At 27.5% G+C, this 12,629-nt stretch overlaps 4 protein-coding genes across 8 annotated transcripts; 1 reads left to right on the top strand and 3 right to left on the bottom strand.

The window, feature by feature from the left end:
- Positions 1 to 501: 501 nt before the first annotated feature.
- LOC114929269 (peptidyl-tRNA hydrolase 2, mitochondrial) lies at positions 502 to 957 on the bottom strand. The gene has a single exon (XM_029300752.2). It carries the CDS (start codon positions 955 to 957, stop codon positions 544 to 546), a length of 414 nt encoding a protein of 137 aa, XP_029156585.1. The 3' UTR covers positions 502 to 543.
- A 23-nt stretch (positions 958 to 980) lies between these two features.
- Positions 981 to 2,084, bottom strand: LOC114929270 (uncharacterized). 2 transcript variants are annotated; one of them, XM_085480130.1, is made up of 3 exons: positions 1,921 to 2,084; positions 1,344 to 1,460; positions 981 to 1,082 (listed from the first exon to the last, which is right to left on the bottom strand). In XM_085480130.1, exons 2-3 carry the CDS (start codon positions 1,443 to 1,445, stop codon positions 981 to 983), a joined length of 204 nt encoding a protein of 67 aa, XP_085336256.1. In that variant the 5' UTR covers positions 1,446 to 1,460; positions 1,921 to 2,084. The 2 variants fall into 2 exon arrangements, with proteins under 2 accessions (XP_085336256.1, XP_029156586.1); XM_029300753.2 differs by lacking the exon at positions 1,921 to 2,084 and adding an exon at positions 1,538 to 1,821.
- On the top strand, positions 1,811 to 7,291 carry Rala (Ras-like protein A). 4 transcript variants are annotated; one of them, XM_029300751.2, is made up of 6 exons: positions 1,813 to 1,912; positions 3,285 to 3,404; positions 3,601 to 3,809; positions 3,945 to 4,119; positions 4,761 to 4,877; positions 5,441 to 5,505. In XM_029300751.2, the coding sequence occupies exons 2-5, from the start codon at positions 3,300 to 3,302 to the stop codon at positions 4,875 to 4,877; spliced, it is 606 nt and encodes a 201-aa protein (XP_029156584.1). In that variant the 5' UTR covers positions 1,813 to 1,912; positions 3,285 to 3,299; the 3' UTR covers positions 5,441 to 5,505. The 4 variants fall into 4 exon arrangements, with proteins under 4 accessions (XP_029156583.1, XP_085336255.1, XP_029156584.1 ...); XM_029300749.2 differs by lacking the exon at positions 1,813 to 1,912 and adding an exon at positions 1,924 to 2,309; XM_029300750.2 differs by lacking the exon at positions 4,761 to 4,877 and having other exon boundaries at positions 1,811 to 1,912; positions 5,441 to 7,291.
- On the bottom strand, positions 6,967 to 12,420 carry Letm1 (Leucine zipper and EF-hand containing transmembrane protein 1). Its single transcript, XM_029300720.2, has 7 exons — positions 12,198 to 12,420; positions 11,170 to 11,624; positions 10,919 to 11,089; positions 10,505 to 10,819; positions 9,958 to 10,431; positions 9,393 to 9,833; positions 6,967 to 9,226 (listed from the first exon to the last, which is right to left on the bottom strand). Exons 1-7 carry the CDS (start codon positions 12,256 to 12,258, stop codon positions 8,819 to 8,821), a joined length of 2,325 nt encoding a protein of 774 aa, XP_029156553.1. The 5' UTR covers positions 12,259 to 12,420; the 3' UTR covers positions 6,967 to 8,818.
- Between the last annotated feature and the right edge of the window lie 209 nt (positions 12,421 to 12,629).

Genomic DNA, 12,629 nt, shown 5'->3' on the forward strand with positions numbered 1-12,629 from the left:
ATATGTATGTGTGTTGTGTGTATGTGTTATAAAATATATTTAGCAGAGTTATGTCCACAATTTTAATTTAATTTTTAAGTATTTTTTGGAAAATACAGATTATGAATATGAATATATGTATTATACATAGAGTAAAAAAGTGTCGGTAATCTTTAAATTTGTTATTTGTAAAAGTTGACTCATTTATGATATAGAATATATTTCTTTTTTAAAATCAAATTATAATCTCATTTTGATATCAGGTGAAATAATTGTATCTTATATAATTTTCAATATTTTTATTAAGAATGCTGAGAGAGAATTTATTTATTTTTGATAATTGTGGAAAAAGAATTTTTGTTTGGTTTAGGAAATATTTTAATTACAACTTTTTTACTATTAAAAAAGTAAAATTGTTTTATGGAGCTTTTGTATATAATGAAGCTGAAGTACAAATGTTTATTTTTGCTTGTAAACCATATTTTAATGTTTTTTAGATTCACATGAAAATTATTATCAATATCCTTTTTTAACAATGTAATTTATTTTATTTACAAGATACATTTATAACAATCTTAATCTTGATGTAAGGCTATCAATAACTTCATTAGATCCTGGTCCTATGCCAACAACTGTTACTGTACCAGGTTTCAATTGAGTCCTACCAGCATCTTTTATTATGGCAGTAATTAAACCAGCGCGTTGAGCCTTATCCGCCAAAGTCAATAACTCTTCTTCATTTGGTATTTTAACAACAATTTTTGGCTGTCCAATTTGTAACCAAGATTGAAACATTTGTTGTTTCTTTTCATTATTTAAAGTCTGACGACAACATTCTAATGCAGCATGAGCGCATTGAGCACCGACTTTACCCTTTCCCATAGGGATATCGGACCGAACCACTATTACCATTTTACATTTCTGTCCATTCCAAACAGGAGATAATAAAGATCTAATATATCTATTTATCAACCACATTTTTAAATTATAGATACTTATTATTATTTTAAATCTTGCCGCTTTGTGTGTTCAGCCATACACTCTTTAAACTTTTTTACTTCATTTTGACACTTCCTCCAATCTTGGTGCTCAGCTATACATTCCTGAAAAAGAATAAAAATTAGATAACTATATTTTTAAGATAATCAGAAAATTTAATTTACAACAGTCAGTTGATTTTAAGATTAGCTTAATTATTTTTAGATAACTATATTTTTAAGCTAATCAGAGAATTTAATTTACAGTAGTCAATTGATTTTAAGATTAGCTTAATTACTTTTAAATAAAAAAATATTCTAGAAAAAATAATCGATACTTTAATAGAGTTTAATTAATATTAGTATCATTTATATAAGTGAACGCACTTGAACTTGATAATGCAATTCCATGCAACCGGTCCTTTTTAGCATCCGCTCGACAGGATCTTCAATTTCTTTTTCAGCATCGGTATTCGATGATGCAGTCATATTATAACGCCGATACTTAGATGAAAAGAATCCGAATTATATCCAATTGGAACAATCATATAATTTTAAATCATCCAATAAATACAACTTACACAATTTTAGCGAGATACGAAAATGCAAGGTTAATTACTTCATAAATTATCTCTTATCTGTCCTTCGACTGAAACGAGATAATAACCGTATCAGAAGATGGAGAAAGACCCGAGTTTATTATTTGAATCTCATTTACGAGACGTCAATTTATTCGTATAAAAAATATATCATTGTAAAATTACATATACACTACGATTTGCTGTACTACTACTACATTAACATATTTGCTAGAAAAAAAAGTCCGATAATTCAGCGCTCGAGGCGCCACCTGTCAAGAGAGCTACCGGTTCCGTGAAAGTAAACCAACGCGTGTGACGACTGAAAGAGCACGAGCATCATTCGGCAGGGCATTCCGCTTGCACGATTATTCAAAGGTATTTACCGAGGCGAGGCGGCGTCCTTGTCTGATCGCGCGTTTGACAGCTCTTCCGCGGAGGATCTCCGCGTGGAGCGTCCGACAGTCTCTGACGTTTCACCGAAATAGCGTCCGGCTCTTTTTCGTGGAATTCGTCCGGAAACACGGCACCGCCTTGTTTCGTTACTCACATTACATATACACGCTCCGCGACGAAGCTCATTAGTTTATCTTATTCCTTCATCGGAACATATCCCCCCTCGTTTTCGATAATTGTGATGAGTTTCTTTTTTTCGCGCAGTGATTCTTACGTGTCGAAATTTATTTATAACAATCTCTTTGTTGCATCGGTTTTATTACCCTTGTGTAAGTGAGATATCAAGGAAAGAAAGGAGCTAAATTGAAGCACAGTTACGGTACGAGTAATCTCCGCGAAATGTGCATCTTCTATTTCTTGGTTTTATTTTGTGCTTGATTCTCTTACGTGGACGAGAATCGCAAAGTGAATAAGTAGTAACAATTTGCAGTGTGTACAGTTTAATTTAATTAGGAAATTTTACGTTCTCTTTTTTATGGTTTCCATAACATGGCAATGTGTTGATGACATCATTTCTAATATTTGATAAGTGTATCTAGAGATTAGTTGCATTATATATAAATGTTAAATTAGTTAATTTATTAAAAATAAACTCCTGATTATTTCCTAATTTGCATTTGTGTCATAATGTTTGTGTTTTAATATTTTTAATAATTTTATTTAATATATATGTAATAAAAATATCTGAAATTTAGAATCTGTTTTATTTGATTAACTTACGTCTATGAGATACTAATAATCTCAGATATGAGTATATAAATTCTTTTAATAAGAAAGAGATACACTGAAATATTAAATAATAATTTAAAAATTTCTTGATTTTAATAGTATATATTTTAAATTATCTGCTTCAAGTGTAAGAAAAGATATATAATATATATATTTCTTTATATAGTAAATGTGAGATACGTTATAGATACACATAAAATTATATATACTTGACCCTAGTCTTAGATTTCTCACACTGACAACATAATTCTCACATCCTGCCATTGTTAATCCTGCTCTGCTTTAATTAAGATAATTATCATGAAAAAAGCTCTTTTTAAAAAATGCAAAAAATATATATATATCTATTACAATCACTTATTATTTTTTACTCAATTATTGTTATGATAAAAAAAATTATATATATATATAATTGTTGTTATTAATACATAAATTTAAACAAATTATAACAGTGTATTTATGTGCCAGAAGTATGAGTTGACTATTGTTAAAAGGAACAAGATTCCATTACTATATATTTTTAAAATATGATGGAATTTAAATGGCTACTTTATCTTAATTGAAGGTAATTACCACAAAAATGTCAAAGAAACCAGGAGCTACCCAAGCAATGCATAAAGTTATAATGGTCGGGAGTGGAGGTGTTGGAAAATCTGCTCTTACGTTACAGTTTATGTATGATGAGGTAAAAACAAAAATATTTTTATAGCAAATATAATACATGTATATTATTATTGATTTAACAAACAAGCAATTTATATTATATGATTATATTTCTAAATTTGTATTTATAAATATTATATTTAAGAAAAATTTTTTTTTAAACATTATTTACAAAAAAAATTTTGTTTTTTAAATTTTAATCTTGATGTTAAACTTAGTTTGTTGAAGATTATGAACCTACAAAAGCAGATTCCTACAGAAAGAAAGTTGTATTAGATGGAGAGGAGGTACAAATAGATATCTTGGATACTGCAGGACAAGAAGACTATGCAGCAATTCGAGACAATTACTTTCGTAGTGGAGAAGGATTTCTCTGTGTATTCTCAATAACAGAAGATGATAGCTTCCAAGCTACACAAGAATTTAGGTCAGTAAAATTTAATAAAATTGTTTATTAGCTTTTAATATCTAGTTACTGGAGAGAATATTAATATATAGCAATTTCATAATTTTTTATTATTCCATGTTTATTTTAACTAAATAAAACTTTTCTTTTTCATAGAGAACAAATTCTCAGGGTAAAAAATGACGAGAACATTCCATTTTTATTAGTGGGAAATAAAAGTGATTTACAAGAAAAAAGGAAGGTTAGTCTAGCTGAAGCTCAAGCAAGGTCTCAACAATGGGGTGTTCCTTATGTGGAAACAAGTGCTAAAACAAAAGAAAATGTGGACAAGGTAAAATACTGTGGGTATATATAAATATATATCTGTAACATAATTTTTATTTGATTAGGGAATTCAAAATAACATAATGTGTATAAGATATACACACTCTAATAATAGTTATTGTTCATAAATATTACCTTTAAATCTATTTCTTTTAAATTATATTAATAATGATGTTGTTCTACATACCAACTTATATATTTGTCTTGATATTTTTTCTTAAAATGAGGAATTTATATGGAATTAACTAATTTTTGTTTTTTTTAAATTAGATTTTATATCAGATTTTATATGAACAACAAAACACAAAATATTTATATATACGAGTACATGACCATCTATAGTACTTAAATTGTTGAAGTTGGTAGATGCATTCACATATATTTTTTGTTGCTTCTATTTTCAATTTATTTCCAATGTAATGTAATGTAATGTATGGCGTATGAGTCGATTGCACGAAATATGCATTTTTATATAAGCTTAATTCTGCAATCTATGTTATACATGTTTTATGTCACTATGTGTTGTGTTGTTGCTTATGTGCACACAATTCTTGTTTTCTTCTTTTACAAGTATAAAGAATATTTATGTTATATTGCACATTTTATATGCCTTAAAGCTTTGAGATAGCATCCATTGCACATTTGCAGGTATTTTTCGACTTGATGCGTGAAATAAGGTCACGCAAAATTGAAGATAAGTCAGCAAGCAATGGTCGAGGTAAAGACCGTGCCAAGAGGAAGAAAAAGAAGTGCATTATTCTATAGGTTTGCCGGTTTTTTTTTGCACCTTACTTTTTATTTTATATTTTTATAAGATAATATGTAGAGTTATAATATTTTTTATTTTGGCATCTTTAAATTGATGTATGTAAAATATATAGAGAATATATGTATGTATGTATTTTAATAGTTTAATCCAATTTTTCTGATTTTGAATAGCTATTACAGATATGTATATTATGAAAATTATGATCAAATTATTATATTCATATTTATATCATTTTTTAAATTTAAAATGCTAATTAAAAATAAAATATTCAAATTACATATTAATTATAGAAAAATTATTTATAATATTTTTATTATAAATATTTGCAAATATATTAGAAGTATAATGAATATAAAATAATATACATACACATATTTATCTGTAAAACTTATCACAGCTTACGCAAAGCATGTGTGCTTTTTTCTCTTTTCAAATGATATTGTTATGATGTTTTGTCTTGTAAGTCAGATCTCTGTATCTATTTCATTTTTTATATCGTATGCAAATTTCAGAACATCAATTTAAACAAGTAAATTAAAATATATTTACTCCATTGCAGGTTTTCTTTGATCTAATGCGAGCAATAGCTGCTCGCAAGGCACAGGAAAACCAGGGAGATGGGAGTGAACGTAAGAAGAAAACAAATTGCTGCATCTTGCTATAACAAATATAAAACAGTGTGTAGCTTTTGTTACGAAAGGTTCAACTCCTATAATTGCAAGCTAAGCATAAGAAAATTGTGTATTTATACAAAAGAAAGAGTTTTCTGACACTTTACAGTGAGTTGACACTCTTAATCTTTGCTGTTCACTGTATTACATACAGAATATATTCGAATTCTCTTAAGACACACATATACAATTTAATATATATATATATATATTTATATTATATATATATATATATATATACACACACATATTCACGAAACTTTTCCTATTTAAAATATTCAAATAACATACGTTTTTTATGAAGTTATTAAAAAATAGATTTCATTGATACATTTTTTATTTTTTTTGTCTTATATTATTATATATAATACATTCCTATAATGTATATTTGAGTTACAAGAGAAGATTTTCGTAAGATTTATTAATAGAGCACAAAATTGCGTAAATACGTGCAAGATTAGTTGCAAAATTACTTACAATTAGAGTGCTGAAACATAATGTTAATATATATGAGAAAATTGAAACTGTAAATATTTATATAATCTATAATATTTATATCTATATCTTCTAAATGAATATTATTTGTTTTGCTTTTTTAATATATTATTTGTGCAAATAATGTAATTCATGTTGAAATAAAATAATTACATTCTTAGTTGAACTCTTTGTATTATTTATGTATAACCTTCAATGTTCAGCACTCTTTCTGTTTAAAAATTATTAAATAAAAGTTATGAAAATGTATGATTAGACTTATAAATATCCTGGATATATTTCAACTTATTAATGTGGAATGAAGTTATAATATCGAATAAGATATAAAGCAGTCATAACACTGTAAAGCAACGAAAACTTATAAATTAAGTAATATTTGTTTATAAATATATATATATATATATGTGTGTTTCACAGTTTTAATATATCACTATGTTTTATTTTATAGTCATTTTCGTTATAGTCTTTTATATAATATAACAGTTTGATATCTCGAACGTGTGTGAGTGTGAATTTTGTAGTAGTCAAGTCGTAACACATTAACAATTATTTTTCTATTTTTTATACGTTATATATATAATTATTATAAAAATGATCATACTTTGTATGCAAATAACTTTGGTTTCAAATTCTGGATAAAATTTAAAAAAAAATTTAATTTATAATTTCAAAGTGATGATTATTGTATGACATTACTTGACACTTGTCGACACTTATATTCGCACATCTGAAATATCAAACTATAATAAAATAAAATAAATTTTTATGTTTAACATGGTAGACTGGTGATTAGAGACTGATTGTATAATTATAAGTCGCTTATCCAAAAAAAAAAAAAAAAGAAAAACTACCTCCATGAGGCGCATTTATGCAGATATATAGAATAACCAAATTTCAATACAGCTTTTTCGAAAAATGACTTGACAGCTGTTACAGAGCGATTATTATCGTATGTAAAATACATATAATAGGTTTTTTTTATGAAAGGACAGCGAAATACCTGTATATTTAATTTTGATACTTTTGTACTGTTGATATTGATTGTGCCTTTTAAGTGTTCACTGTTGATGTAATGAGAGAGGTCAATCAAATTTTAAGATTATTTAGAGGAGTTTTATGAACATTTAAATTCAGATTTTATATATACACACATACTATATGTTATTCACACCATTATATATAACTTTGCAATTCTATATGTTTAATATGCTATTTTTCATAAAATTAAAAGTCATTTTATGTAATCACAATGTACTTTAATTATTACCATATCATTTATTTACTCATTTATATCCAAATAATTTGACGATTAGCAAATCCCGAAACATTTATTAAAATCTTGATATTGATTTAAGAAGTTTTATGTATAAGATAAAATTTCTCTTTTAATACAATATATTTGAATATATGATTTTTAGTTGCATTTGAATATAAAAATTAAAAACAATTAACTATCTACATCAAATGTGTGAAAAAACAATGAAGGAAACATAATAAATGAAATAGAAATATGCAGCATTTTTATAAAAACTTCGCCATCTTAGGACACTTGAATTTATAATTTTATTTCTGTTTTGAAATAGTATCCTATAAAAATTTAAAAAAATAATACATGTTTTTTCCTTATTACATATACATTTGGACTTTCATGCACAGAAGTAAAAACAGTGTTCTGAGTGTTCTTGCTGAATTCATATCTTTATAATACATCTTAGATATGATACGCCCAGTTCACATGTATATATTATAGATGCAAATGTATAATGCAAATATACAATCAATATTTCCTATTTTCTTATATGTACATATAGTGCCCCAAAATCGATATTACATTTTGTCATATAGAAATATCTTTTTGACAAAATTCTGTAAATTTAATTCTCTATGTAGTACAATCTATTTTTACATTGTTCCTTTTTGTAACAATAGAATATAAATGTGGCATAAACAGATTTCGGTAGACTGTGAGTTTTGTAGATGATAAATTGTAAATTATACACATTTATCTTGCTTTACAATTCAATATTAAAATTACAAGATAATCTATGTGGAGCATAAAGCTGCTGTTCTGAATTACAATATATATATTCACTCATAAATGATATATACCATCCAATTCAGACAGATGGAATGATTATTGCCTTGGCTTATACTGAAATTAAACTGCACTGCAATTATAAATCAATTTTTTTCTCATTTCTCTATTGTGTAATTTATTGTCAATGTCAAAAATATATATTAATATAATAACTTATATATATGTGATTAAAGCAAGTAACATTGACAATGAATTTCAGAATAAACATTTAACAATATATTTATTATCAATATAAGTTTATCACTGCAGATTAAGGGGAACAATATGAATGATGCTGTTAAATGCATCACAGTCTTTAATAAGAAATTTTAGGTTTTTGTGTCTGCATATAGTGAAATAAGAAATTAAGGATAATTAAATATTAGTCAAATATTTCGTACAGCAAATGTGTTACGTATAACCACATATACATATCTTATGTACAACATATTAATAAGATAATAACAATTAATTATATTGAATTATATGAAATCATCTTTTTCTTGTATAAAATGTTTCTATTTCATTAAATACGTTCTATTTGTCAAAAATAATGTCGGAAATATTTTCGTACGCAAAAATGAAAATATGTGCGGGATACACGCAGACGAAAATCTATACCGAGCTTTACATTCAATAAAAATATTGCTTTAATATAAATATATATACTAATTCATACTTCATTGTGCGCTGATCACAGTTGTTTTGAACCTTCCGCTTTTTTTGCTGTCGATGGACCTGATGGAAGCGGAGGATTTTTCACCTCATCAGATTTAGTATTACTTTTTAGAACAGCAGCAGATTTCTGTTTGCCTTCCTCGATACACGGACCTGTATAGGATTTGCTGGTTTCTCTCACAGTATCATCTGCCAGTTCCTCCTTCCCAAATCCTGGTTCAACTGTTACTGGTGTAGCTGGAACTGTAGATTTATGTGTAGCTTTTATGTTATCCTGCTCCTGAGATGCCTTCATATCCTTTTCTAAAGATTTTTGCATTTGTTCTTCTACTTCTAATACTTCTTCTTTATCCATTAGCTCTATCAATTCACCCACTTGCTCCTTGCTTAATTTAACATCTTCCTTTCCTATTAATTCTATGACCTATGAAAATTGTTATTTAATTAATATAAAAAATATATTGTTAATAAATATATTAGAATTTATAAAATTGTGCAAAAAATATATACATAAGTATATTTAATCATATTTATGAGGCTATATATGCATATTTATTATAATTAATGAAAGTTTATAATTTATCTTATACCTTCAAGACATCTTCTATTTTAATTGCACCATCTTGATCGTCATCAATTTTTTCTAAAATTTCTGCTATGCGTTTTAATCGATATTTATCGGGTACATTTTGAATTTGCTTAATAGCTGCAACTAATTCGTCTATTTTAACTAATTCTTCAACATCTTTGGCATCCCGTTTTTCATCAGGACCCAATGACTTCATTCTTTGTTTAACTTTTTTCTCAGATTGTTCAAGCTCCGACAAAACGGCATCCATTTTCGAGATCATTTTGTTTACTTTATTAAATAGCCGTTTAGCACCTTTTGATATTTTAATATTCTCTATATCTTCTTGACCTTTCGCCTCTGCCTTAATTTGATACAATTCCTTAATATCTTCTTGATATTCTGCCATTTCTTCTTTAAGTTCTTTAATTTCTTCTTTTTCTACAGCCATATTTTTATTGTCCTAAAAATATACAAGACACACACAATATTTTAAAATTTTATAAAAATTAAACAGAGAAAAAATTCTCTTTTTTATATATTCATATTACTATTTTTCATATATGTATCTTTAAATTTTTACTAACCTTGCCAATTGAATCCAAAGCTTGTTCTAAAACTTTGACATCTGTAGTAGTAATTTCACCTTCTTTTACATTAGATTCCAAGACAGTAGGCTGTGGTTCAGTTTCTTTCTGTTCCTTTCTTTCTTCTTCAATCTTGCGTTCTTCCATTTTTATAATTTCAATATTTGTTTTATGATCCACTTTACCTTCTTTCTCACCAATAGCACCCTTTGTACGAGCTACAACCGTATCAGGTAAGGCCGAAATAGTTGCTTTTAGCTTGTCTGACATAGGTATTGTTTCTGGTATCATGAGAGCTCGCGATAACAGCAGTAAGGAGGGTGAAACCTTTTTATTTAAACTCAAATCTAACCACAATGATAATTGTTCCCTCAACCTACTCTCTGGCAAGCCATAAGCACGCATACCACGTGCTCTGCATGCTTGTTGCAATTCAGTTCTAGTTAAACTATCAACCCCTTCTTTTTCAATTAGCTGTCAAAAAATATTTTAAATATTTTTAGCTGTACTAATCTAAAAAATTACAAAAAAGATTACAAATATGTACCTTATCATCTGCAGTAAGACTTCTTAATCTCATTCTGAGTAAGAATCGTAAGAAATTGGTAGTTCCAAGTGTTTGCACATCTAACACACGACATAAAGCAATTAATTGTGGTCGTGATAGAGAATCCAGTGTAATTTCGTCCTCGAAAAGTTTACTAAACTTCATAATTTCTTCGTTAGTCGCAACAGCACCGGATGTTCGCACTTTATAAAAGAATTCTGCAAATTCTTTAGCTTTCTCAGATCTGTGATCTGATGATTGCACTGCCATTTCATCCAATGTTTTTTGCAAAAATTTTGCCATTTCTATCTTGACCTGTTTATGAAAAATATTTATTAACATTTTTTATTTAATTCTTGTTATACCTGCTGTTTATGTTATTTTAATTATAAATTTATATTAATATTTTCATACCTTTAAAGCCTGTTTAAGCTTATCTTCCTTTTCAGTTGCTGTTTGAAAAGTAGAGGGTAACATACCAGGGAACAATTTAATTGCTACTGGCAGTAAAAATTCCATAAATGGAACAATAATAAAAACGGAGAAAGGAATCAATCTGAACATATCTCCGGTTGTTTTTATCAACTATTGGAAGAAATAATTGTTTAATAAATCTTAGTATTGTGATGTAAGATATGATGTAACAGTTATTATGTCTTACATACCAAACGATGCTCCCTTCTAGTGAGTTCTTTTCCATGTAAAATTCGCCAGATTAACTTTGCCGAAACCTTCATGTCTAGTCCTAATAACCGAAATCCATGATAATAATGTAATATTTCTCCCTTAACTTTTTGCCACATTGTAACTTTAGCAACAGCTTTTTTTGGCTGCTCGTAACTTATTTTTGCGGCACTTTCTGCTAATTTATCTTTAAGTTCTTTTTCTTCTTTAATATTTTTCACTGTCTCTTCAACCTTAGATGATGAGTCTTGCCCCTTCCAATTAGAAGTTATATAAAATGTGCGAATATGTAGATGCGTTACATTATTAATATATGCATATGGTGACACTGTGGATTCCAGCAATAATCTTTTTGGATCCCTCAAATCTGTATAAATTAGAGCTACACTACCCATTGCATGATTGGTATTGTACCATAATTTAAATGGGGAGTATCCTGAAATAATCCATAAATTTTTTGTTACTTTATAATAATAAAATATTATTGTATAATAGCAAAAATATATAGCTCATGTATTTCAATACAAATTAAAATCTAGTTATAATAATAAACGCGAATTTGTCTGTATTACTATAATTAAAATAAAATATTTTTAAATAAATTTATTTAAAAATAAAATAACTATTAAATATTAATTATATAGTTAATAAATTTACAAAGAATTGTAAAACAGATGAATGATGAAAGAGACATTGCATATACTTTTTTCGATAAGCTCCAACTAATATTGTAAATAATATGAAACATGTGACGACATAACCTATAATATCTTTTTTCTTCTTTTACCATACAATAGAATAATGAATCGTAATAAAATATCGAAATTTGAAAGAACGTCCAAGCGATTTAAACGCGATGCAGATTTACATATTATATATATATCTCATAAATATATGTGCATACATATACATATACACATAATAAATCGCGTTATCTATAATGCAAGTATTACAAGTGTTATAAAAACATATGTCTAATATCTATAATAGGACATGAAGTAATACACACGTCGAATAACTCCACCGGGACGGCCGGTTATCATCGTCTTCGTATGAATTAGGCTATTCATAATGTATTATATATTTTTTCTAGTCGAATTTCTTGAAATCGTTATATCGTCTCGAAAATCACGGTCATCAGCATTCAGCATCACACACCGTCGTCCACTTTGAACACAGCAGAATAGCAGCTAGAGCCAAAGATCAGCTGGTACTTTGATATCACCGGCAGTATCAGATGATCACTGAAGAGAGAGATGAGATGAGAAACTCGACACTTTAATCCAAATTACGAGTCGACCAATCGAAATGAAGAAAACTCTGCTCCGTTCCTCCTGATTGGCCATTAAAAACAATTCGGCATTTTTTGCATGCTGTCAAAATTCTGACATTCATTTGGCAAATCCAAATTTATTCTTCCAACATTTAAATTCACGACAAA

This window comes from Nylanderia fulva, unplaced genomic scaffold (genome assembly GCF_048542155.1).
Source record: "Nylanderia fulva isolate GAGA-0341 unplaced genomic scaffold, ASM4854215v1 Scaffold14, whole genome shotgun sequence".
In the NCBI taxonomy this organism is placed as follows: Eukaryota; Metazoa; Arthropoda; class Insecta; order Hymenoptera; family Formicidae; genus Nylanderia; species Nylanderia fulva.